Source organism: Trichechus manatus, unplaced genomic scaffold, assembly GCF_000243295.1.
Source record: "Trichechus manatus latirostris isolate Lorelei unplaced genomic scaffold, TriManLat1.0 scaffold00040, whole genome shotgun sequence".
Taxonomy (NCBI): domain Eukaryota; kingdom Metazoa; phylum Chordata; class Mammalia; order Sirenia; family Trichechidae; genus Trichechus; species Trichechus manatus.
The window spans coordinates 10,194,833-10,221,120 of NW_004443976.1; the positions used below are offsets into that span (position 1 = coordinate 10,194,833).

The 26,288-nt window shown below is 54.7% G+C and overlaps 1 protein-coding gene across 1 annotated transcript in view; it reads right to left on the reverse strand.

The window, feature by feature from the left end:
• Window positions 1-26,288, reverse strand: part of NTN1 (netrin 1) — a 270,775-nt gene that overhangs the window by 2,728 nt on the left and 241,759 nt on the right. The window contains exons 6-7 of the mRNA XM_004376201.3: window positions 16,792-16,866; window positions 5-327 (exon numbers count right to left, since the gene is read on the reverse strand). Of these exons, the coding sequence (XP_004376258.1) occupies window positions 5-327; window positions 16,792-16,866 (398 nt within the window). The remainder of the gene's footprint in view (window positions 1-4; window positions 328-16,791; window positions 16,867-26,288) is intronic.

Genomic DNA, 26,288 nt, shown 5'->3' on the forward strand with positions numbered 1-26,288 from the left:
AGGCCTTCTTGCACTTGCCCTTCTTCTCGCGCTGCTGGAACTTGCGCAGCCGCCGCGCCCACGTGTCCCGCCACTGGATCACCAGGCTGCTCTTGTCCGCCACGATGCCGCTCTGATCGGGCGAGTCCTCCGCGTTGCCCAGGAGTAGGTACTTCTTGAGGGGCTTGATTTTGGGGCACTTGCAGGCGATGTCCCGCGAGCGGATCCACAGGCTCTGGTCACCACGGCGGATGCGGCTCGTGCCCTGCTTGTACACGGAGATGATGTTCACCGTGAACTTCCACCAGTCCCCCGCCTTGTCTGCCTTCAGGATGTGGATCTGGACGGCTGTGAGGAAGCACAGGCAGCGGGTGGGCCACGGGCAGGGGTGCAGCCTGGGTCCCCAGCTCCTAAGGCTGTGTCCCCCTGCCTGCAGAGGAGGCCCAGGGGTGGGGCAGCCCCGTGGGAATGAGGAGGAAAAGGAGACCCAGAGCTGAGGAGTGGACTGCAACAGGGCCTCGATGCCTGAGCCAGGGTCACTGCTCCAAGAAGCCGTTCCTACCTGCGCCTCCCTATTTTGAAGGTGCCACCCAGCACCACCCTCAGGGACAAGCCCCCTCGTGGCAGTTGCTTCCCACCAGGGCCCAGGAAGGCCAGAGGAAGCCCACAGGAACTGACCACGCCCCCACCCAGGGCAAGTGCCCTGGAGACAGTGCTGGCCTTTCCTCAGAGGCTGGGGACGCCTCAGGTGGCCCCCAGACATTCCCCCATCACTTCACACACCCTCGACCCAAACTCAGAAAACCAGAATGGAGGCCCACTGGCCACATGCAGAAGGTGCTGGGGCCTGGCCCTGTCCCCTCATCCTTCTCTGAAGGGACACGGAGCCTCTTCCAGCATCAGGGTCCTGTGCTGTCACCTCCCTCCCTCCTGACCCTCTCAGGTCCCCAGATTACTCCTGACCTCCCCACTCCCTGCCAGCGTATCCCCTGGTACAGGCGTTCTCAGACTGGAGTGTGCGTGAGAATCACCTGGAGGGTTTGTGAAAACACATTCCTGGGCCCAGCCCCAGAGTTTCAATAGATCTGGGGATGAGGTGGAGGGGGGCAGGATATGCATTTCTGACCAAGTTCCCAGGCGATGCTGATGCTGCTGATCCAGGGAACACGTGGGAGAAACACTGCACTAGTCAATTTTAACCAATGTTATTTCTGTAGAATATGGAGAAATGTTTAGAAGAAAGGAGGAAAAGGCTCTTTACAAAAAGAGGAGGAACCTTGCTCAAATAAACGTGTGCAATACTGGAATAATCCAAGCCAAGAGGTGTGTGTGTGTGCGTGCGTGCGTGCGTGCGTGCGTGTACTGGTTTCCCAAACACCCTGACTGCAGAACCCTCTGGTTGGTGTGCATCTCAGTCATCAGAGTGCCATGGACCCTATGTGGGAGCTCCTGGTGGGACACATGATCCCCCCCCTCCCCAGTCTGGGGCAATGGAGGGGCCTCTGCCCCACTAACCTCCATTCAAGGACAACTTGGCTGTCTTCCCTTCCCTCCTGGCACAGCTCAGAGCGAGGCCCCTTGCCCCTGCTGAGCCCACCCACTGTGCCCTGTCCCCTCCCCCACCGGGCAGAGGCTTGTCTCCTGGGCCAGGCTGAAGGCTGCACTGGCTGCTGGGTGGACTTGAGCCCTCCTGAGCATGGAGGAGCAGTCTGTTCCTCTAGATGACCTCCACACCCAGCCAGAGACAGCCACGAGGCTGTGTCCCCCAGAGAGCGCCCACTGAGGCGGACGTCACCCCATTCATGGCTCCAGACAGCACGCATACCCCCAGATAGCCGCCCCGTGCTGCCGGCTCCTCCCAGGGTCTCTGGGGGCCACTCTGCCCTCCTCCCAGGGGCCCTTGGGGCTCCCCTCCCGTGCTCACGCTCGGACCAGGGTGATGGGGAAGGGCAGGGGCCAGCAGGGCCCAGGGGACCACTGAACACCATCTGACTCATCCTTCTGCGGGCGAGAGAAGTGGTGGATTTTCCCATATTTTTGTTTCAGCTGTTCCTGGGCATCCTGAACTTTGCACTTCAGTCTGAAGGCTCCAAAGAATGGCTGCCATAGCAACCGTTTCCATGTTTTTGTCACCAGGGGACTCAACACTCAGTGTGAACTCGGAGAGGGGGCGGGGAGTCCTCCAGCCTGGAGAAGTGGCTGGGCTGTGTGTGTTTGACTGTGCAGACCAAGGTCACCGTGGCAACTGAGTGCCCCTCCACTAAGCAACAGGGGAGAACCCCCCTACCCTCGCGTCCCTGAGAGCCCTGGTTTCCTCTCCCCAGGGCTGAGCTGAATGCAGAATGAACCTCCCTCAGTGTGTGGCTGTCTCCCTGCGCAGCACCTCAGACCCTGGCCCAACAGCCACAGTGTCCCCCTGGCTGGGGTGGCCAGACAAGGATGCTTTGGAAAGTGCCTCTGGCTGGGGCCCCGGAGAATGCAGCTTTGAGCCTGTGCACTGAGCATCTATTAGTCTTGGGGACTCTGGGGTCTTGGGTGACTCAGCTCAGGGCCAGGTGGGAGAGCTGACCCTGCTGAGACAAGACCTCAGAGACAGCTGGCTGGACAAGGTATGGCCTTGGATCAGCCTTCCAGGCCCCCAAGGGACCTTCTCACTTCCTGGGAAACCTTCATAGCAGGGGGCTAGTGACCCCTGCCCCACCCTCCTGGTCTCTGGACTTCATCCTCCCCTCAGTGAATGCCCGGGAAACCCGGGCAGGACCGTCACTGCTACCCCAGGGTCTGCAGCAGCATCCGAGCAGGTTCCCTGTCCCCAGATGTAGCCAGCACAGGACTGAAGGGGACCTCATTTGCCACTGAGGATGCAGCCCTGAGAGGTGCCCACCCTGGGCACCTCACTGTCCTCGAAAATCCGGAGGGACAAAGAAGTGGACACAGGTCAGTGGAGACAAAGCAACTGGCCCTTGCTCTCCTTCCACCCTAGCCATGCCCCTGGGGCAGGGGAGCAGGGGAGGGTGATGGTAGGATTCATGTGATTGTGCTGGAAAAGCTCCACCGTTCCGCTGCACTTGGCAGCGCCCAGCACATTACACAGCCCACCAAGTATGAGCTGCACACGAGGTGCACGGGCCAAGTCCCCGCAGTGCACACACAGCTGAAAATATTCAACATACACACTGGAGCACCGACCTCAAGCAGGCCTGCGCTGCACGCTTGGGGAGAGGCCGGCAGCAGCCACCCAGGCTCACGGCCAGGGCTGCCGCCACTGTGGACTGCCCTGTTTGGCTCCAAGCCAGCAACGACCAGGGTCTCGGGGCTACAAGGAATCTGGGGGCTCCACCAACCCAGACATTCCTGTGGCATTGCCCAGCCCGGCACTGGGTGCAGGGGCAGCTGTGCCTCATCCTATGACCACAGCCCCCCAGAAAGGCCCCTTACACCCACACAGCTGAAACTCACTCCAGGCCAATCAGCCTCAGCTCTTAAGACGCCTAAACCCCACTGCCATCGCTCACACTCATGTCCTCAATTGTCCTCAGCCAGGCCCCAGCATGGGGCTATGGTGTGGACCCCTCGCCACACTGTAGAAGTGAGGAAGATGAGGTCACCTCAGAAAGACCCTTTGCTGTCAATGAACTCTGACTCATGGCGACCCCATGTGTGTCAGAGTAGAACTCTGCTCCACAGGGTTTTCAATGACTGATTTTTCCAAAATAGATCACCAGGTCTTCTGATGTACCTCTGGGTGGATTCGAACCACTAACCTTTTGGTTAGCAGCCAAGTGTGTTAACCATTGGCATCACCCACTGAGTCCACCCTCACAAAGGCAGGCCCTGAAATCAGATCAGGTAGTTGAGTTGGGCTAAGGCCCCTTCAATGGAAGGGACTGTCTACAGGGAGAGGTACAAGCATTAAGTGGGAGCGACCATCTTCTGAAGCAGAGACAAGGGAGTCACTGAGGCAGATGCCAACAGGGCTCCCAGCCCTTCTAGGGGAGTGGGAGCCAGGGCTGGTGCAACTCGGGGTCCACACTTGACTCCCTCTGTTCCTCTGAGTCCTTGTTCACTCACAGAATGAGAGCTCAGGCTGGGTCTAGAAGGGTTCTTTGAGCGTCTGTAGCTTGTCCCCCAGGCTCTGCCCCAGGAGAGACTTCTGCTCTTGGTATAGACACAATCAGTGCTGGGCTTTGGGAACTGGAGTCCGAGTGGCTGGCTAACTGGGTTAGGCTAGCTATGGGAAGCCCACATGGGAGCGGTGGATCAGCAGGATGGCGCAGGCCACCAAGGAATAGCAAGAAGAGAAAAGGTAGGCTCCCGAGAGGCAAGGAGCTGGCCTCGGCAGCCCAGGACCCTGTGGAACACAGTCCAGGTCAAGCTGGACTCTGTCTCCTGCCTGTGCATAAACCCTCCTTCCTCTAGTTGGCCCCACAGGACTGTTCACCAGGCCAGGCAGACAGCAGCCTCCACTTCAACCAGCAATTGCCAATTGCCGGGCTCACAGGGAAGATTTCTGTGCAGGGGCCCTTCTCAGCCCCAAGGCAGGAGGGGCGTGAGGGCTGCCTCCCTTGCCCTAACCCAAGCCTGGCGCCTTGGGCTTAGGCATTGTGGCTGGCAGGAGTAGGCACTTACTTTGTCCCTCTGTCCCTGCACCTGGCTCTGAAGGGTTGGCCAGGGCTGTAAGAGGGTGAGGAGGAGGCTGAGGGCCAGGTCTCCCAGAGTCCGGAGAGGCAGCCTGCACTGAGCTTCCTCTGGCCAAAGAGGTGAGGGCCAGGAGGCAGGGCCGGGGTGGGGGTGGGGGGGCAGGGGATGGGGGTGCTGGGTGTCTTGGGGTGCAATCTTTTGGGCAAGAAGGGCAGAATACAGCCTGCCCTGCCCAGTGTCCCTGTGGGCCTGATTGCCACACCTCGAGCCGTATTTCGAGGCACCAGTGTCCCTCCACAGGAGAAGGCATCCGGCCATACTTCCAAGGGTCCTTGACGCCCCAGAGTCCCAGTGTTGGGGACATTATCAGGCCACCAAGCACAACCTGAAAAGTGGGAAGCTTCAGGTCACAGCCTGGGCGTGGGGTGGCTCGCTGCCCGCGGCAGCCCTGCTTTCTGTCCAGAGCCCTGGGGATCCAAAACCCGCTTCCTTCCCTCCCTCCCTCCTTCCCTGACCCCAGAAGCCACCAGAGCCTGTCACCTCCTGGCCCTCCAAGGACCTGGTATTGCTACCACCATGGAAAGCTAGTGGCAGGAGGTAGCTTGGCACGGACTCGCAGCCTTGCGTGGGCTGGGGGACCTCCTGCTGGATGAAAGCTCCCGCCTGGGCAGGGCAGGTTCTGATGTTGCTGCTTGGCCTGTGGAGCATCATCCTGTGGGGAACCGATGCCTGGCAGGAAAAGGGCCCGCACGAGAACAACCTGCCAGAGGGTTGGCGGGGGCTGCACGCCACCCTCAGCCTCTCCCTGAGCCAAGCTCGTGGACACCCCGGCAGGGAGTCTTCCTGTCTCCAGGAGGTCGCCTGGATTTATGGGCTGCTCAGGGTGACCCAGGGGCCTTGCAGCGCTGCCCCCAACCCCAAGGAGGTTTGGGTGGTCAGTCTCTGACCCCGCCCCCTGGTCCTACCTTCCTGTTGCGCCCCGTCAAGCTCGGGAAGGCTTGTCACCCATCAGCCTCAGGGACAGTGGGCAGGACTCAATGGGGGAGGACACTAAGCTCACAGCAACCATGAAAACCGCACAGCCCCATAAATCTCCCGCTATAGACAGCGTGTCACGAGGTCCAGCTGCTTTCATAAAATGCAACTCTGACTATGTTTCCCAGCTGCCTCTGAACGTCAAAACCGCCAGCAGAGCCGAGTCCTGTTCTCAGGGATGTGGCTGTGCTGGGGTGAGCAGATGGAGCACCAGAGGGTGAGGTGTCGCAGCAGCCCCGCCCCACTGCCATTAGTGACGTGGAAGAAAGGAGGTTCACTGCGAACAGACTCCGCCCACCACTGCAGCCGCCCACCAGCCACCTGCCCCGGAGTCCTTGAAATTGGGGCAGCCACTTTCTGCCACGCACCCCTCCCACCATACCAGGTCTTGCCTTAGATCTTGGAAAAGGGGGGACCCCCAACTAAGGGCTGGCCAATGGTTTTCCTCTTTAGCTAAAGAAGTAACAGTATACCCCTGCCTGAGCCAATGTGGATGCTGCCTCAGTTTCCCCTGCCAGGTCCTGGTGCTGGGGGCTCTTCTTGGGAGAGGACAGGGGTACCAAGCTTGAGACCATCTATCCATTTGCTGTGATCCCAGGAGGAGGGGGTGTCAGGAGGTTTGAGAATGAGAGTGCTGGGCTAGGACAGGACACTGGCCCTGCTCTCCAGGGGAGGGCCCATCTGGCCTGGCTTGGCCACCTGCACCCTGAGGCTCTCAAGGGAGAAGAGAACAAAAGGCTGACTACCCTACTTTGCAGGAGGCTCCAGCTCGGGAGGAGAGTACAACTGGGACATGCCCTGCCCCAGCTGGGGTGCACCCCCATCACAGGCTGGGGGCTGGTCCTGCCCACAGAGCAGCCCCAAGGAGGCTGCCTCCCTCTCCCTGTGTGCTCCGGAACTGCAGCGGCCCAACTGACTCCTCATCCAGTGCTCTTCCCCGTCCTTGAGGGGGGCTGCCCAGGGCGGCATGTTAAGAGGATGACCCAGCACAGCCTCATGAGAGGCCTTGAGTGCCCACACCCGCCTCCTCAGTCCAGTGTTCGAAGGCTGGCTGGGCAGTACAACCCCGCCCCCCCGCCCACAGAGGGGAGAGGGCAGGGCCTGCTGGGTGTGGGGAGGGTCTAGCAATGAGGGTTCTCCTAGACCAGAGCCCTCGGCATTAACGAGGCCAGCCTCTGGAGGTGAATGCGGGAGAGAGCCGGCCTCCCCAACACGGCCTCAGTCCAGTCACCCCTTCACCCCTGGGCCCCTCCAGGGCTCACAGGAAGCTTACTGTGGAGGGTGTTTCTGGCCAGAGTTTCATTGGGGTTGCAAATTCACACCTGTGCCAAAGAGGGACCCACCACCCATCTGTTAATTTGTTGTACTGTGGTGGCTCTTGTGTTGCTATGATGCTGGAAACTATGCCACCGGTATTTCAAATACCAGGGTGACCTGTGGTGAACAAGTGTCAGCGGTGAGCTTCCAGAATAAGACAGACCAGGAAGAAAAAGACCTGGAGATCTACTTTGAAAATGAGCAATTGGATTCCTATGGATCACACAGAATATTATCCAATATAGTTGGAAGAGATGAGCCCCTAGGTTGGAAGGCACTCAAAACACAGTGGCTGCAACCACGGAATCGGGCATACCAACGATCGTAAAGATGGCGCAGGACCAGGCAACGTCTCCTGCTGTTGTTCATGGGGTCGCTGTCGGAGCCACAACTAACAACAGCAACCGCACAGAGCAGAGCAGCCCACTGAGAACGCCTCACGTAACAGTCCTGTCCACAACCCGTTCCCTCATCCAGGCCCCACACCCAGGGAGCCCCTCTGCATGAGAGCAAAGCACTCCCACCAGCTCCAGGACATGGCTCGGAGCCCAGCCTGGGTCCCCTCATCCACCCTCGACGTGCCACACCCTCTCGGAACACTTTCCGTCCATTCCTAAAAGTCAAACCATCTTCAAGGATCCAGCCTGCTTCCCCAAGGAGACCCAAAGAAAGCCCCCCAGTTTCTTGAGACATTAACCTAAGAAAACCCCAGGGAGAGAGGTATAGTGGCCCTGCTAGGGAGCCCCAGGTTGGGGGGTGACCTTTAACAGAGGCACACGCACTCAGATGGGTCCATGCAGGTGCATGAGATGAAAAGGTGCCTCCTGATCTTATGCCACACCCCCCGCTGGTTGGGAGGGTGCAGGACCCAGTACGGACTACAGAGCAGTGGGCCTGCCCCATCTCCCATCTCAGGGGGGCTGCAGAGCAGGTCTCGGGGAGGAAGCCTGGGAACAGCATTTGGGATGCTGGAGTCCAGGCGCCAAACACACTAATTCATGGGAGGAAGGTGGGTGTCAGGACCCACCACACCACCTGGTGCACTTCCTGGGGGAACACACACACCCCAACCCCACCTCAGGTAGAGGGGGAGTGCTCTGTGATCAGGGGGACCTGGTTAGCAGCAAGGCTAGCTGGCTCATCGGCACCTTGGACAGGTCCACACCCCCACCCCACCCTCTGAGCCTCGGTATCCCCAGCTGTGAAAGAGAAGGTGATACCTTTCATTGGACAACCTCTGTGGCCCCTAGAGCTTTCCCTACCCACCCTTCCTTCCTAAAACCAGAACGCTCAGAGCAGGGGGGAGCCAGGTGTGGAGACTACAGTAGGAAAGAAGGACATCCCAGGGAGGACAGACTGATGACGGCAGGACCTTCCCCGTCCAGGGCAGGCCACTCTCGAGCCCACCCCTGCCTCGACGCAGCCCCTCACCATGCCCCGGGGAGGCCTGGGCTGCGGCTCTGCTGCCCTCATTGTGGGAGTGAGTCACTGCTGGGAAGGGCTCTGTCCACCCCAGACATGGCCAGGGCAGGAGCCCCCAGGCATGCAGTGCCCCCCATGGCCTGGCCCTGAGTAGCAGAGGGTCCTGTGGGCTCAGGGGCTTTCTGTTGAGCTGTGACGGGGCCTGGCTAGCCCTTCCTGCACTACCTGGTGGTCACCACATCCTGTGACCTCAGGCTGACTCATGCGGATCCAGCCCCACATCTGGACTCCATATGGGGCTGGCACTCACAGGGGGAGGTCACATCTGGCTGGGGAAATTGGAGCATCCCTAGGAGGCCAGTGACCCCTGGGGAAGAGTCAGTGAGCCTCTGAAACACCATGCCACGTGCTGCTGTCTGGTCTGCTGGGTACAACGCTGGGAGGTGGCGTCTCCAGCCACCACTGCCAGCTGCCTCCCTGGCCTCAGCTGGGGCTCTGCCAACTGCCTAGCTCCCCATGTGACCCTCCCACTGGGGGACAGCCCCCCAGTACTACTCTGATGTCTGCGCCCACACCCAAGCCCCAAAGTCACACCATGCTCTGGACGCAGTAGCTTTATCCACAATGGGTCAGTAACCTGTCCAGTTCTTGGCACTTGAAGGGACCAAACTTGATCAGGAATAGCTACTGACCCCCAGGTCAAAACAGGAAGGGGAAGGGTGCAAAAAGGGAGGAGAGGCCAGGGAGAGGCCCCACGTTCCTTGGGCTAGATGGAAAGAAGAGGTCTGAGTTGTGTGACCCCTCACCACCCCGGCTCACCCTCCCAGTGTGAAAGACCAGACAGCTGGGTGAGGATGGGGCTCCGTCTGCACCCCAACTACCACCTCCACTATCACCGTCACTCCCACCGACACTACCATCTAATCCACATCCAAAAAAAACCCAAACCTGTTGCCGCCACGTCGCTTCAACTCATAGCAACACCATGTGTTACAGAGTAGAACTGCTCCAAAGGGTTTCCTTGCTGTAATCTTTACAGAAGCAGACTGCCAGGCCTTTCTTCCACAGCACCACTGGGTGGGTTCAAACCGCCAACCTTTAGGTTAGCAGTCAAGTGCAAACCATCTGTGCCACCCAGGGACCTTCAATCCACATCAGCGCCAGGGCAACCTCCATCATGTCCGCCATGAGCATCATCTCCATCTCACCTCCATGGCCAGTGGGCCTCCCCACCAGCCATCATGGATCTTCCCATAACCCTCCTCTACCCCCATGGCCATGCCTGTCACTGGAATGATCAGGCCAACCCCACGTCTCCCACGGTCACTGACAGCCCCACCACCGTGGGGACCACTCCTGGTGCTTTGCCCATGAAGGTGTCTTCATGGTCTGTCGGCTGAGGCTGACCAGGAGCCAAGAGTCAAGGGTCCCACTGGTCAAGGGGGGAGTCAAGGTACCAGTTCTGGAGCCTTCTAAGGGACTGCTGTGCCTGCTTCATGCTGCCAGGGGCTCAACTCCCTGGCACGAGGGAGGGGAAAGATCTCTGGCCTTGGAGTCCTGACCCTGGGAGTGTTACTCGGCGTCCCATACACAGGGATAAAACTCGCTCTCTCACACGGTGTTTGTGAGGATTCAGTAAGGATGAGAACGGAGGGGGAGAAGGGCCTAGTCCAGGGCCTGACCGGGGAGGGAGCAGTCACTGACTTGGATACCCTCCACCTGGATTTCTGCTGCCTCAGAAGGTGCCAGGGCACGCAGGAGGTGGGGTGGGTGTGCTGATACATTAGAATCTTGCTTAGGTCCCCAGACCGCCCTCTGCCACTGGACCCCCAGTAAAGTCCACAAGCACACAGCTGGGCAAACCAGCTTCTCCCCACAGATGCCAACAGCACCCCCGCCACCCGGAGCTGCATCCTCAGGAATAATCCTTGTGGGATCTCAGGAGGAAGACTTGAGACAAACCATCTCGTGACAAGCGGTTTGATTTTTCCATCTGGTGGTGCCAAAGTGCCTTTCAACAAAAGGGGTGACTAACAAACATTTCTGGGAACGCATAATTTTTCCAAGAACTGGCAAAAGTGAGATGATCTCACCTTTCAGAGTGAGCGGTCTGTCTTCCCCCCATCCTGCGTCCCAGTGAGGGAGAAGGGGCAGGCAGTGGCACCCAGGCTGAGCTGGGGTGCGGGCAGGGGCCCTGTGTACCCCAAGCCAGATTTGCTCTGCACGGGGTGACAGTGTTCCTGGGGCACAGGCTTGCCCTGAGGCCCTCCGGGGACCCTCCTGAGCCCCTCTCCCTCTTCCCTGAGCTCTTCCCCCCGCCGCCCCACTTGCTGTTCTCTGATTTCACTAGCCTGTTCCCAGCTTCTGTGCCCTGGAGGCCTTCCCCTCTGCCTGAGATCCCTGCTGTGCTGATAAACACTGGCCCCTTGGGCACCCACCTCAGGCTGCACCTGGGCTGATACCCACGGCACCAACCACCTTCTGTGGCTCTCATCTATGTGTCTCTTCTCTCCTAGACTGTAAGCTCCGTGAGGCAGAGACCACGTAACCTCACACATGTAACCTCAGCACCACAGCGGGACAGGGCACGCAGCTGCTGCTTGATGAATGTGTGCAGGGAAGGGCTGGGCAAGAATGGGTGTGTGAGCAACCAGCATTTCTTGAAATGTGCATCCCTCTGTGTGTGTGCAAGTGTGTCTCACGTGCGAGTAGGTGCATGTGTGAGCATGCATGTTTGTGCACATATGTATGCATGAGTGTATGCAGTGTGTGTTCAGGTGTGAGTGTGCATGTGAGCATGTGTGTGCACGTGTGTGCATGTGAGTGTATGCAGTGAGGGCACTCGTGTGTGTGCATGCATACATGTGAGTGTATGCAGTGAGTGCGTACTCTTGTGTGTGTGCATGCATATATGTACGTGTGAGTGTATGCAGTGTGTTGAGTGTGTTGAGTGTGCATGTGTGAGCATGCATGTATGTGTACATGTGTGCATGCGAGAGTAGCACGGAGTGTGTGTGAGTGTATACATGCGCGTGTGTGGAGGGTGCCTGAGGGCTACAGCTGTGGGAGGTGGGAAGGAGGCAGGTGAAGGCCTGTAGGACCGTGGGGCCTTTTCCCTCAAGTGAGTGGCTGCATCCAAAGGGGACAGAGACAGAATAAAGAGGAAGGAAGGCAGCTGGAGGAGAACGCAAGGAGGCTGGGGCAAGGCCAGGGAAGGAGTGGGGACAGGGCCTGTGGGGGCTGGGCTGGGGGCAGTCAGAGCCAAGGTCAGGGGAGGGGGAAAGCCAGGACCCCTCCTGACCGCTCCCCTTCCACGCCGGGTCAGTGCGGAGGCTAGAAGATGCTGTTTTCTCCATCAGTCAAGGAATAGCCCAGGTCCAAAACCCTTGCCAGACCTCAGCCAACAAGTGGCCAGCCCCTCGTCAGGCCGGGCCCAACATCCCCACCAAAAAACCCTGGTGTGGGAACCATGAACCCAGGGGACAGGTGTCATCCTCACTGCCTTGAGCGCACTGGCAGAGCCTGGTTTCCGGGTTATTGCACGGCAAGGCAGGTGTCACCTACCCCAGGGAGGCGCTCTGCCTGTGGCTGAGTGGGCCCAATGGAGGCAAACTGTCTGAGCACATACATGCGCACGCACACTCACACACAAGTGCACACTCACGCACGCACACGTGCACTCATGCACACGCGCACTCATGCACACGCGCACGCATGCACACGTGCACTCTTGCACATGTGCACACACTCATGCACATGCACACAGCACTCATGCACACACACATGCACACACGCATGCTCACATGCACACACACACACAGGTGCAGACTCACGCACACGCACGTGTGCACGACTCAGTTTTTATAGAAAGGAAGGGCCCTGTGAGGTTCACCTTTCCTAAGCACCCGGCAGGAATTGCTAACACACTTGAAAATGAGCAAACCCCCTTCCCTTAACTTGGCCTCCTCGTTGGCTCTTTCTCAGGCTTTTGCAAGGTGAACTGGATTCCCCTAGAGGGCAACAGAGGACTGAGGTGGCCCCCAGAGAGGTCAGCAGGGGAGATGGTGGCATCACCACTGACCTGGGTGCCTTACAGACGGCGCCTGGGTGGTGGGGCACGCTCAGTGTCTCATCTGGAAGGGCACCGTGTCCTCGGATCACACCTCCACTTAATGAGTGAGGGAACTGGGGCCCAGGCTGGTGTGGTGCCCTGTCCAAAGTCACACAGCAAATTAGGGATCACACCTCCAGACTCTGGGGCCAGTGCTCCTTGCTTTACAGACGGGCACTGGCCACCGTTCCCTGTCACAGGGTCTCGCCATGCGGGAAGCATGGCAGGGCCTTAGCTCTGGAACAAAAAAACCCAACCCGTTGCCGTTGAGTTGATTCTGACTCATGGCAACCCCGTGTGTTGCAGAGTAGACCTGCCCCATAGGGTTTTCTCGGCTGTAATCTTTATGGAAGCAGATTGCCAGGCCTTTCTTCTGTGGTACCACTGGGTGGGTTTGAACCTTCAACCTTTAGGTTAGTATTCAAATGCAAACTGTTTGTGCCACCCAGGGACTTAAGGGGCCCCCAATTCCTTCTGATCTTGCTCAGTGCCCATCCCAACTCTCCCTGGCTGGGCCCTCTCTCATCGGTAAACAGTGCCTGAGAGAAAACGGGGCAGGCCCAGCCCGCCCCAGCCAGCCCCAGGCCACTTCCCAAGCTCCGTCACACCTGCCATGCACTGGCCCCTCCCCAGGGTCCGTGAGACTCTCCTGAGCTGGCCTTGGACAGGAAGGGGGTCCCGGGGCCGCTGGGGGTCAGTCAGAGCAGGGCTGTGCTGGCCCTGGGCCTTTCCCCCCGGCCCTCCTTGGCCTGGCCTGGCCTCACCTGCTTTCTGGTGCCTCCTCCTTTCGCTCCTCTTCCCCCGGGGCTGGCCCAGGTCTGCCTGGGACGTGGAGGGGTATGAGTGGGGTGCCCCTCCACACTCTATCCACAGACTACCCACAAGATCGGGTAGAACCTAAGACCTCACCCCCCAGCTCAGACCCCCACCCACAGCTCCTGGACCCCAGGCTGTTCCCAGTGCTCACCCAGGCCCTGTGGGTGTCACTCCCTGAGGCCCTCCCCGCCACCAGAAGCCCACTACTCCTTCAACCCCCTCCTGACACTTTCCTTGTCCTGCCTGCCCTCTGCCTGAACACGCGAGCCTAGAAGCTGAGCTGGGGTGGGGATGAATCCCCAGCTTTTGCAAGTGACCCCAAGAGTGCCAGGGACAGCTCTGGGGACTAGAAACCCTAGAAAGGGCACAGAGGGGCTTTGGGGGAACGGAAGGGACAGTGCCAGCCCTGGCCCTGGGGAGGCAGGCTGGGGGCCTGGTTAGGAGGACGTTAAGGCTAACAGCCCGACTGCTACAGATCCGTCCGTTCCCTGAGGCGGCACCTGTTTCTCCCAACCCCAACCCGCTGCTCCCCAGTCTTGTCCAGCAGCAGGAACGTGGACGTCCGGGCAATGCACCAGGCAGGGCCGTGGCGGCCAGAGCGGGTGAAGTCTGGAAGGGTGGGCACGCCAAGCTGCCCCTCACCTCTCCTGGCCCTGTGACAGGGAGGGCCCTGGGGCCTAAAGGTGATGACGGAGGGGCAGCCCTGGCGAGGCTGCTGTGGAAGGAGCGAGAGGGTGGGCCACCAGCCGGCTGTGGGGCTACGCTATGTAACACCTGGCTGGGCCAGCGTCCCCATCTGGGACATGAGGGAACGGAAGCTGCTATCTGTGACACCTGCTTCACTGTGATAATCCGTGAGGAAGTGGAAAAGGGGAAGGTGAGGTGTGGGGGCTCAGAGGGGGTAAGGGTAGGGCAGAATCAGCAGAGAGGGCAAAATGGAACCCAGAGGCCCTCCCCTCCCTGCCCCAAGAGGGTGCCACCCTGTGACCCAGTGGGGCCACAGCAGGAGCTAAGGGGCTCTTGTAGGGCTATACAAAGAGGGGGCCTGCCTGCTGGTGGGAGAGGGACCAGGGCCACACCAGCTTATTCTGACACAGCGCGGGGCCTCTCTATGTGGCTGCCACCTGGCTTGGAGGCAGCGCTTCCTTTATCTTCAAACAATCTCAGAATGTGTTTGCAAAATCAAAATTTCTTTTCCTGTGGGAGTCGGAAGTTTCTATACTGCCTTGGGCTGTAAGCACTTTAAAGGGGCTTTTGAGAATTTACTGTGAAACCTGGAGGGGTCATAAAGGTGGACTTCCATCCCGCGAATTCTGAAATGACACGCAGAAACCTGCCAGCTTGCTCTGGTTTCAACCTTAGGGGGCAGGGAGGCAGGCGGCCTGTTGGGGGGTGAGCATCAGTGTGTACTGTGTACATATGTACATGCGCACACACACACATACACACGCACACACATACATACATGCACGCGTGTGCGCACGCACACTAAAAAGAGAAAGTTCTAGAAGTTCTCAAAATTCCTTTGGGGTCCTTTGGGCCTCATCAGTCATTCCACTGTGATAAAATTTCCTGACCATTTTCCTTATTAAAGGGAAAAACCCTTAAATCTGGTTTCCAACAACTGGACCAGTTAGGACCCACGGGGCTGGAGTTCCGAGGTAGTGCTGCCGGGCCCCTGGCCCCGGAGCTCCCCTCCAAGCCTTGGGGATGAGAGGGGATGGAGGTGGGGCCCTGGACAGTGAGGCCTCCTCAAGAGCTGGCCTTCCCCTCCTCGCCCGTCTCTTCCTACCTTTCTCACCGGCGGCCTTAGGACCAACAGTAAGTCATCACTCCTACTGGGTGCCTAGTAGATGCCATGGATGCCGTGCTGGGTGCTTTCTGCACAGCACGGCAAGTGGTTACCATGGCCATTTCACAGACAAGGAAACTGAGGCTCAGACAGCGCGGCCTCACCCCAGGTCCCACCGGATTGGAACCCACGTCTGTGTGTCTGTGTGGTTCCGAAGCCCCCTTCTTGGAATGCAAAGGGACTATGCTGTGAACGTTCTCCTTCGAGCAGGGCCGGAAGGAACTGGTGTATGATCTGGGCGGCCTTGGAGGCTGCCTGGGAGAATGGGGCCGCTGTCTCCTCCAGAGGAGGCCAGGCTTGTGCTGGAGTTGGCGGGGCTGCCGAGGCCTTGGATGGGAACTTGCCTCCAGGGCCAGTGGGAGAGGGGACATGCAAGATAGGCAGCATCCAGCTGCACTTGGAGGGGGTGCTGAGGGAGGTGCGCAGATGTGTGAAGAGCAGGCCCAGCCCCAGCCTGAGGCAGCCAGGCCGACCAGGGTCATGATGAGGGCCCCATGGTGGAGCCCAGGCCCCAGCCGGCACGACCACACAGGGACCAACCCCCACAGAGCCTCCCACAGGCTGGGGTGGCTGAGGAGAGTCTCAGCAAGTGCTCAAAGCAGGCAGGCAAGGAGCGCCAGAGTTGGTGGGGGGGGGGTCCACTGTCCCTGGTGCCCCATGAAGGGAATCTGAGGGTGTGGCTGACAGAGAGGCTCCCACCTGGGAAAGGCCCTCAGGGATCCCCCTTCCAAGGCAGTCAAACTGTAGGTGCATCAGAATTACCAGTTGTTTTTGTTAGCTGCCATGGAAGTGGCCCCCTGACTCATGGTGACCCCATGCACAGTGGAACAAGACACTGCCCAGTCCTGTGCCATCCCCATGATCAATTGCAGATCAGACTGTTGTGATTTATAGGGTTTCATTAGCTGATTTTTGGAATGGTTGCCAGGCCTTTCTTTCTGGTCTTAGTCTGGAATCTCCACTGAAACCCGTTCATCATCATAGCAACACGCAAGCCTCTACTGACAGATGCGTGGTGGCTGTGCATGAGGTGCATTGGCCAGGAATTGAACAGGTCTTCCACATGGAAGGCGAGAATTCTACCACTGAACCACAAAAAGTGCAGACCCCCCCACCCTACCTCGGCCGTGCAGAAGCGCCTCTCTGAAGGGTGCAGCTTCAGGAACCTGCATTTTAAACACACACAGAGTTCCCGCCCCCTTTCTGATGCCTGGAGGACCACACTCTGAGAAACACAGACTCAGGATCAGTATAGTACAGATGAGGAAACTGGAGACCAGAGAGGTAAAGCAACTGGTATACAGTCACACAGCCCATCGGGGGCCAAGTGAGGACCCAGGGCCCAGCCTGGAAATCCCAGCCTCGGGTGCACTCTGCTGGCCTGGAGGCCTCTCCTGGGGCCCAGCTGTGGCCTCCTCACACCTCTTACTTCCGAAGGCCAAGGTGGAAGAGATGAGAAATTCCTGGGCGTGGAATCTATCCAGCTTGGCTCCTGCCCGTGTCCACAGCCCGGGCTCCTGGCCTCTGTGACCCACACCCACCCACACCCCAGCCTTACTCCCTGCTGGTCCCATGGCCCTGTCCCCTCCTCCCCAGACAACAGGACCCCCTCACTCACCATAGTCCTTCTTGCAGTACTTTTTCATGTTAATCTTCAGCTTCCCTTTGGAGGCCCTGCAGTAGGAATCGCAGTCTGCAGGGCAGGGGAGAGAGCATAGACAAAAACTAATTAGGCCAGCGATGAATAGCCTGGCGGGGTGGGCGGGAGGCCGCCTCCCTGAATACCCGCGGCCCTGATACCCCTCGGCCAGGCTGAGGCGCGGGCTCAGGCAGGCAGCCATTCAGGGCAGGCCCGGCCTTCTGAAGAGGCGTTGGGACAAAGGGCCCCCAGCCGGCCCCCCCTCAGGCCTGACGAATCCTTTAGCTGCCGCCTGCAGGCTGCCCCAGCCTCCGTGAGATTCCGGGCGCTCGTATTGTGCCACCCAGGGCTTCTGCGCGCCACACAAATTCTCCCTGTTCTTAAGACACAACTGGAGCCTGATTAAAGCCGATAGAGGCCTCATTGTCACCCCGCGCCCCGGGTCTGTGTCAGATGCTGGCTTTCACGGCGCGGAGCCTCTAGCTGGGGTCAGGCCCCAACAAAAGGGGTCACGGAGGAAATTAGCAGCCCATGAAGCATTAGAAAACCCCTTTGGTGTCCACTCTACTGGAGTGTGCAAATAAAATGCCCCACGGAGAGAGTTCAGTTCTAATGGGCCCTACTGCTGAGAGGCAGGGTTGCCGGGCCTGAGGCTGCTGGTGTCACTTCAGGGGCCTCCAAAGCCCGGAAAAAGCAAGCAGGGTGTGCGGGGCACCCGGGCCTGCCAGCAATCAAACTTGCTTCTCCTGGGGTGGCTGGCATCCACCCCAGATGCAAACTTCCACCACATCCCACCATGCCCTCTCCCTGCCAGCTCTTCCTACTCTTTGGGAAAGTGATGTAATTCTGTCACTAGGTCCTCATGTGACACTTATAGCATGACAGCCAAGCCCTTGTAGATGCCTGACAAACTGCCTCCATCACTTTACATGAGGACCACGTTCCATTCTCACAACCATTCCTAGATGTGTGTGCTATTCCCATTCTGCATATAAGAAAGCTGAGGCCCACAGAGAGAACTCCGCCTGCCCAGTGAACTGCAGACAGTTAGTGCCAAGACCGGGCCTTGAACCTGAGTCTGAGATGCCGAGATCACTGGGCTCCTGGTGTGTTCAGACTGCATCTCAGCAAACACCAATGGAGTCCCACTCAGTGTGAGCCGGGTGTGAAGTGCGGTGCCGGGGACCAGCAGCCTCGACAGGCTGTGTTCTCGGAGTCACGGTGGGGCATGGCTGGTTGACGTGGGCTGGGTGTATGCTGGTGAAGGGTGGTGAGCGGGCAACTGGACAGGTGAGGGGACACACACACATATCAACAGGTGACTCCCCAGGCGCAGGCACCAGCCCCTCATCCTGGAGAGGGAACAACCCAGGCTCAGGTGGGGCAGGAGTGACTTGCAGGGGAGCAGAGGACAGAGCTATGGCTTAGGTCAGCAAGGAATAGTCAGAAGAGATGATCCCCCTCGTATGTCAGCACCCTGGCCTCGTGGGAGGCAGCTGCTGCCTTCTGAATTCTGGGGTGCACTGACTGCACCCTCAACTAAAGTTGGCTCCACCCACTGTCTGGCAGCCCCCTGCCCCTCCTGGGCCACTTCTTGGCCCCCCAGTTAGCAACCAGCCCCAGGAAATGGGAGAAAACCAGCCCCTGCCTGCTGCCCTGTGGGACCCCCTCAGAATGCTCCTGTCAGGGACAGAGGAGGACAGTGCCAGTCCTACCAGCTGGAAGGCTGGCTGGTCATTGAGCAAGGCCCTCCTGGGATGAAGGGACTAGGTCATCCAGGGTGACCTTCATTCTCCTATGGCCAAGCCTGAGGGGTCAAGATGAGAGGTGATGGCAGTTCTGACATACAGGTCAGCATGTCATTACCACCCTCATCGTCACCTCCCTCCACTACGTCTCAGCCACATCTCTGCCAGCTCACGGGGCAGGTGACGTGCACAGCAAAGCCACTGCTGCGGCTGAACCCAGGCTGTGGGGAAGTCCTGGCGGTCCCGAGTGATGTCACCGCAGTACAGCCAGAAATCCACTCTAACTTCTCTCGTTAGTCTCTAAGAAAGGCTCTCATCCACGTTAGGACTTTAGTTCCCATCAAAGGAAATCACGAGCTGCCTCCTCTTGGTGGGTCAGGACAACCTTGCTGTGTCTCAGCCCCACGGTCAACTGCCTGGGTTCACAGAGCGCCCTTTAGCATGTCAGCCCTTCTGAGCCTCACAACACCTCTGAGAGGGAGGTGTTGCTACTCTCACCTTAAAGATGCTATTCCCAACTATGGCTCAGACAGGCACTGGACGGGCCCACCCAAAGCCAGCCTGCGCTGTGGGGCAGAGGGGAGCGGCTGAGTCCTCCCAACAGTCTACCCTCTGCAGTCCCAGCTCACCTCCTCTCCTTCCCTCTACATCACTCTCCCGGCCAAGAAGCACCCTTGTTGTTGTTGTTGCATGGCAACCCCATATACAACAGAATGAAACACTGCCCAGTCACACGGCATGCTCATGACCGCCAGCATGCTCGAGTCCACTGCTATCTTCCAACCTAGGGGCTCATCTCCCGGCGCTCTGTTGGACAGTATTCTGTTGTGATCCATAGGGCTTTCATTGGCTGATTTTTACACACAGTTTCCAGACCTTTCTTCCTAGTCTTAGTCTGGAAGCTCCACTGAAACCTGTCCACCATGGGTGACCCTGCTGGTATTTGAAATACCAGTGGTACAGCTTCCAGCATTATAGCTACACGCAAGCTACCACAGTACAACAAACTGACAGTGTTGAAGTAATTTGTCTCCACCTAGAGCTCCCATTTTCAGAGCCAAGTATCCACCTGGGATAGAACTTGTCCTAGAATGTGTGGCATCCATCGCTGGCTAATTAAATCAAGTTCCCAGACCCTGTCTTGACAAAGCACAAGAGTGACTGAATGGATTGTGATGACAACGAGGGACTGATGAATATTAAGAGTCTGTACCTAAAGAATCACAGCCACCAACACAGCACTTTCAAGATGTTACTGTTCTAATGCTTTAAATGGCTCCTCTCAAGCCATCCTTTAGCCCCATTTTACAGATGAGGAAACTGAGGTACAGAGACCTCAGGGACTCACCCAAAGTTATGTGGCTAGTGAAGCAGCCTGGCTGCAGACTCCATGCTCTCGACCCACTGGCTCCCAGGTCTGCTGTCCAATGGAATCACCAGGGAGCTTTAGAAAACACAGATGGCCTGGGCCCACACTCACAGATTCTGACTGAGGGAGCAACCTGAGGGTCTGGATTTTTAAATCTCCCCACTCAGAGGATTCTCACATGCAGCCGGGGTTAGAACCACTGTTGTAACCAACTGTAAGATGTCAGGAGGGCAGGCCCAGGGTCTCTGCATCTAAGACACGCACAGAGCACCAGCTTCCCAGAGGAAAGGTCCAGACAGGTAGTTACTGACCTAAGCTGGAAAGAGAACCTCAAGCTGTCTGCCCTTACAGCAACTGGCGCCAGCCTCAAAGCACTGGTAATTATATTATTGATTTTTATTTTTGGTGGGTTTAATGCCTTTCCTCTCTGTCAGCTGAAAATTCCTGTCCAGCATGCTTGTTGCAAAACATCGCCTACTCCCTTCAGATTTGCCGACTCCAATTTAGTCGCGCCACCACCCGTCTGTCAGTTTGTCGCACTGTGGTGACTTGTGTGTTGCCGTGACGCTGGAAGCTGTGCCACCAGTATTTCAAATACTAGCAGGATCAGCCATGGTGGACAGGTTTCAGCAGAGCTTCCAGACTAAGACAGACTAAGAAGAAAGGCCTAGTGATCTACTTCCTAAAATTAGCCAGTGAAAACCCTGTGGATCACAACAGAACATTGCCCAGTACAGTGCTGGAAGATGGGCCCTAAGGTGGGAGGTACTCAAAATACACAGTGGTCGCAACAATGGACTTGAACACACCAACAATTGTGAAGATGGATCAGGACTAAGCAATGTTTGTTTACTGTGCATGGGGTCACCATGAGCTGCAGCCCACTCTACAGCAACTAATAACAAAAATTTAGTTGTGTGCTAGGAACATGGAAAAACCAAGCTTGTTAATATTGTATGTAAAATATAGGTAAATAGGCTTGGAGTGAGAGACTGAAATGTTCTCCTTTGGGCAAAGTGAATAACCTTCAGGACGTGGACACTGTCACAACTACTTGGCTGCTCGTGGACTCCTTATTTTGGTTGTGTTCCAGATAGCTGAGGTCATTGGACAAGTGACCCTGGATAGGAGAATTGTTCCTGTAACTTCTTTCTCTATCAAATTACACACCAAGCTTATAGAGATGGCTTCAGGTAGACAAATCACAGCTTTCAAATGCAGCTTTGACTCTGTCTTCAAAATGGTATCTGTTTGACAGCAACCCATGTAGCCTCTCCTAGTTCTGCTCTAAAATAGCTATTAAGACAATGAAAGAATGAAAATTCACAAGAACGCCAAAAACGAAACTGATAGATGACCCAGTGTTGGAATCTGGGAGCAATCTCCAATAATTAGAGGCAGATGGTGGTAGAATAAGCAAAACCTGCCCAGGTTTTACCTCCAGACGTAGCCCTTTGTCTGATGAGCAGAAAGATCCTAGAAGGAGGGAGGATGACAGAGAGACAACCACCAGGAAACACATGGGCAGGAAGGGGGCAGGGGCCCTCGTGGTGACGCCATCTTACAGGGAGAGGAAGCTTAAGGAAGAGAAGGGTGGAGAATGGAAGGGCAGTGGTGGCAGATACGAACTTGCATCTTGATCTAAATCACTGATGCAAGGACTTAGAAAATCAAGCAAAGGGAAAAGGACAAAGCCATCACTTCCAGGGAGCAGAAGTAAATCTAGATAAAGCCTGGTAGGAACCACAAACTGGAGATGGAGCTGGGCATGTCCCCCTGCCGCCCAGCTTGGATCCCAGACAGGAATCCAGCCATCACTCTAGTACAAGGGCTGGCTATTTTTTTTTCAATAAAGGTCTAAATAATAAATACATATTTACTGTAATGGCCATATTGTCTCTGTCACAACTACTCAACTCTGCTGTTGTAAACTTGAAAGCAGCCATAGACAGTACGTAACCCAACGGGCGTGGCAGACTTACACTCTAAAAAGATACAGCCTCAGTGAAACAGGAGCAGAAAACCATAAGGAGAGACCAAGCTGTGCTGAAAGGGCCACATGATGATATAAAAAAGGGTCATGCAAGAGAGAAAGAAGAGTTGATAAAATAAAAACTAGAACCAAAACCAACTCACAGGGACCCTATAGGACAGAGTAGAACTGCCCCATACGGTTTCTAAGGAGCGCCTGGTGGATTCGAACTGCCGACCTTCTGGTTGGCAGTTATAGCTCTTAACTACTATGCCTCCAGGGTTCAAAAATCTAAAATCCCAGTAGTGCAATTGAAATCCACTTTGTAAGCAGTAAAGGGAAATGATATTGTAGAAAACCGAATCAGAAACATGGAGAATAAATTGGGAAAACTCTCACAAAGTTTAGAGAAGAAAAATAAAGACATAAAAACTATGAAAGAGAAAATGATAAGAATAGAAGACAGAACATGAATGGGTGACATATGACTAGATGAGAATGGCAACAGAGGCTAAATGGAGTAGAAGCAAACAGCAAACATACGATTCCTGAGCTGAAGACAGACCTAGATATACAGAAAGGAAACCTCAACCCATTACTGTCAAGGCAATTCTGACTCACATAAAGAGACCCTATAGGACAGAGTAGAACTGTCCCATAGGGTTTCCAAGGCTGCAATTTTTATGGAAGCAGACTGCCACATCTTTCTCCCAGAGTGGTTGGTGGGTTCAAATCATCGATCTTTTGGTTAGCAGCCAAGTGCTTAACCACTGCACCACCAGGGCTCCTTTGCAAAAAGGAAGGGTTAATTGAATTCTTGAAAAAATTAAGGAAAAAAGACCAACACACAGACATATGTTGGCAAATACATGAAATATGGTATAAAGAAAAAATGTAAATATTAAGAAAATAAATAAAAAAACAAGTGATCAAATGACCATGGAGCAACATCTATAAGGTCTCAAAGGAGAAAAGTTTGTGACTCAAGAATTTTATACCTAGCTAGACTGTCTTCTATGTGTGCAGGCCATAATTAAAAAAGATATTCTCAATTTGTGCAAGGGTTTAGAAAATATTCTGATCATGCATCCTTTTTTGAAAGAGGTACTTAAGAATTTTTTTCAATCAACTAAGAAATGAATCAAAAATAAGAGTGTAAGAGGGAAAGTCATGGAATAAACGGGCTAGTGATAAGCACTGAACCTGTGAACATAGAGATTTCAAATTCGGTTTTAAAACTGAATGCAGATATAAAAATAAATTTTAAATGTCTGAGAGGAACTATCAGGCTGCATATGCATAAATAACTTAAAAACTTAGTTTGAAACTTTAGATCATGTTAACAAAAACTAAGCAGAATGAGGTGGGGAATAAAAGTGTGAGACTCTTTGTGTTAAACAAGGAGAAGGCAAAAGATGCTATTTTATCTTTGACTCTGACAAATAAGAGTTAATATAGATGAACTAATGCTTTTGAAACACTAAAATATACCCACAAAATACTGGGAAAATGAGAAATAGTGGTTAACATGTCAAAAGGCAAAACAGAAAATAATGGAAAAGATAAAAAGCAGGTATGACAGATTAAGATAACATAAAAACAACTACCTAAAAAATAAAACAATAACTGTAATGGACTGAGCTCTATGGAAAAACTGATTTAAAAATATTTAAATAACGCTGTTTAGGTGGGGCCAAGATGGTGAAGTAGTCAGATGCTTCCTGTGGTCCCTCTTACAACAAAGACCAAAAAAAACAAGTGAATCGATTATATATGACAATCTAGGAGCCCTGATCATCAAAGGCAAAGTTGAGGAACCAGACTGAGTGGCAGGGGGAGGGAGAGACGGTTCGAAAGCAGTGAGGAGTTGCCAGACCTGACCCGGCAGGAACCGGCACCCTTCAGGCCGGATCGGCTGGCATGCATGGTGAGGCAAGCAGTGGCGCTCAGGATGCATTTTCTACACTGGGAGAGACCGAGCGGTGGAGAGTCTACTCAAGCCTCCAGAACCAGTGAAAAGTGACACTCAATCAGCTAAAGATAAGTACATGTGTCTCACCTACCATGATGATCAAAAAACACTCCCTTTGGAAAAAACCACTCCCCCATTTACCTGGCCCTCCCCTGCTCTGCAATGGATCCCAGGCTAGCTTCAGGGATTGCATAGTCCCCTGGGCTGGAAGTAGGACCTGTCACTCACGCTGAGCCATTTTCCAGGCCCTGGAGAGGGAACAAATTAAGAAACAGGAAAAAATAATCTGCCAGCTCCCCTACGCCAGGAATTCAGGGTAGGCACAGCTCCTTTGCCTAGGCACAGGTAAGGGGTCCAAAGACTTTGAATGCCTTTCACACCTGCACAGACCTGTGTGGGTCCATTTCAACAGCATAGGCCCTCAGTAGCACAGTACAACAGGGTATATACCTGAAGCCTAACTTCAACTGTATCAGCTACATGGTGGAGTGGCAGGTTTGTGATATTTGACACAGCTCTGCCTATTAAGCAGGGTCCTCAACTAACCAAATCAGGGGCCTGAGGACTGGGGGCTCCACCCATGCCACCTAGCCACCTGAGACAGGGTCCAAGAATAAGTGGTGCCTCCCAGTCCTTACAGCCAACAGCACTGGGTGTCCATAGTCCAGCTGCAAAACCCACACACCTACGCACTCTAGGAAACAGGGAGCAGGGACATGCTTTCCTCCTAGACACTCAGGGGTAGCCGTCAGCCCCCTGCCTTGCTCAGCCCATGACCCCCTACTACAGCCAGATGCCTGTGCCTACACCAATCACCCCTGCCTGTCTAGGACTGTAGGTGAGAGCCTGCACCACACACTTGCTGATCAACTACATGGACACCTGACCTGAATTCATACGAGAAAAGGAAACGGACTCTTGGGCTCACATACTTAGCAAGAGATCTAACCACCTGGTGACAGGATATTAGAGCTTCAAGGGTGCCAATAATCGAACAAGCTCACATGAGCAGCCTATTTGGGCATATGAAAACAAAACAAAATAAGAAGCTAGGACACAGTAAACAAACATAAAATAAATAAATACAATAACTTACTCATGGCTCAGAGACAACAGTCAATATCAAATCACATAAAGAGGCAGACCATGGTGGCTTCAGCAAGCTCCCAAAACAAAGACTCAAGAAATCTTCTGGAGGAAGAGAACTTCCTGGAAATACTGGAGGTAGAATACAAAAGATTAATATACAGAACTCTTCAAGAGATCAGGAAGGAGATAATGCAAAATGCAGACCAAGCAATAGAGGAACTTAAGAAGATTAGAGAAGAACATAAAGACAAATTTAACAGGCTGTAAGAATCCACAGAGAGACAGCAAACAGAAATCCAGAAGATTAACATTTCAGAATTAGACAACTAATAAACAGTCATAGGAATAGAACTGAGGCAATGGAAGACAGAATTAGTGAGAATGACGATAAACCACTTGACCCCAACTTATTTGAGGAAAAATCAGATAAAAGGATTTTAAGAAATGAAGAAACCCTAAGAATTATGTGGGATTCTATCAAGAGGAATAACCTATAAGTGATTGGAGTACCAGAACCAGGGGGATAACAGAAAATACAGAGAGAATTTTTGAAGATTTCTTGGCAGAAAACTTCCCTGATATTGTGAAAAATGAGAAGCTATCGAGCCAAGATGCTCATCGAACCCCACATAAGGTAGATCCCAAAAGAAAGTCACCAAGACATATTATAATCAAACTTGCCAAAACCAAAGATAAAGACAGAATTTTAAGAGAGGCTAGGGATAAATGAAAGATCATCTACAAAGGAGAGTCAGTAAGACTAAGCTCTGAATACTCAACAGAAATCACGCAGGCAAGAAGGCAATCGGATGACATATATAAAGCCTTGAAGGAAAAAAATTGCCAGCCAAGAGTTACATACCCAGCAAAACTGTCTCTCAATACAGCTACAGTAGTCAAAACAGCCTGGTACTGGTACAACGACAGATACATTGACCAATGGAACAGAATTAAGAACCCAGATGTAAATCCATCCACTTACGGTCACCTGGTCTTCGACAAGGGCCCAAAGTCCATCAAATGGGGAAAAGACCGTCTTTTTAACAAATGGTGCTGGCAAAACTGGATATCCATCTGCAAGAAAATGAAACAGGACCCATACCTCACACCATATACAAAAACTACTTTGAAATGGATCAAAGACCTAAATATAAAGCCAAAAACTATAAAGTTTATAGAAGAAAAAATAGGACCAACGCTAGAGGCCCTAATACACGGCATTAACAGGATACAAACCATAACCATCAACACACAAACCCCAGAAGATAAGCTAGATAACTGGGATCTTCTAAAAATCAAACACCTATGCTCTTCAAAAGACTTCAC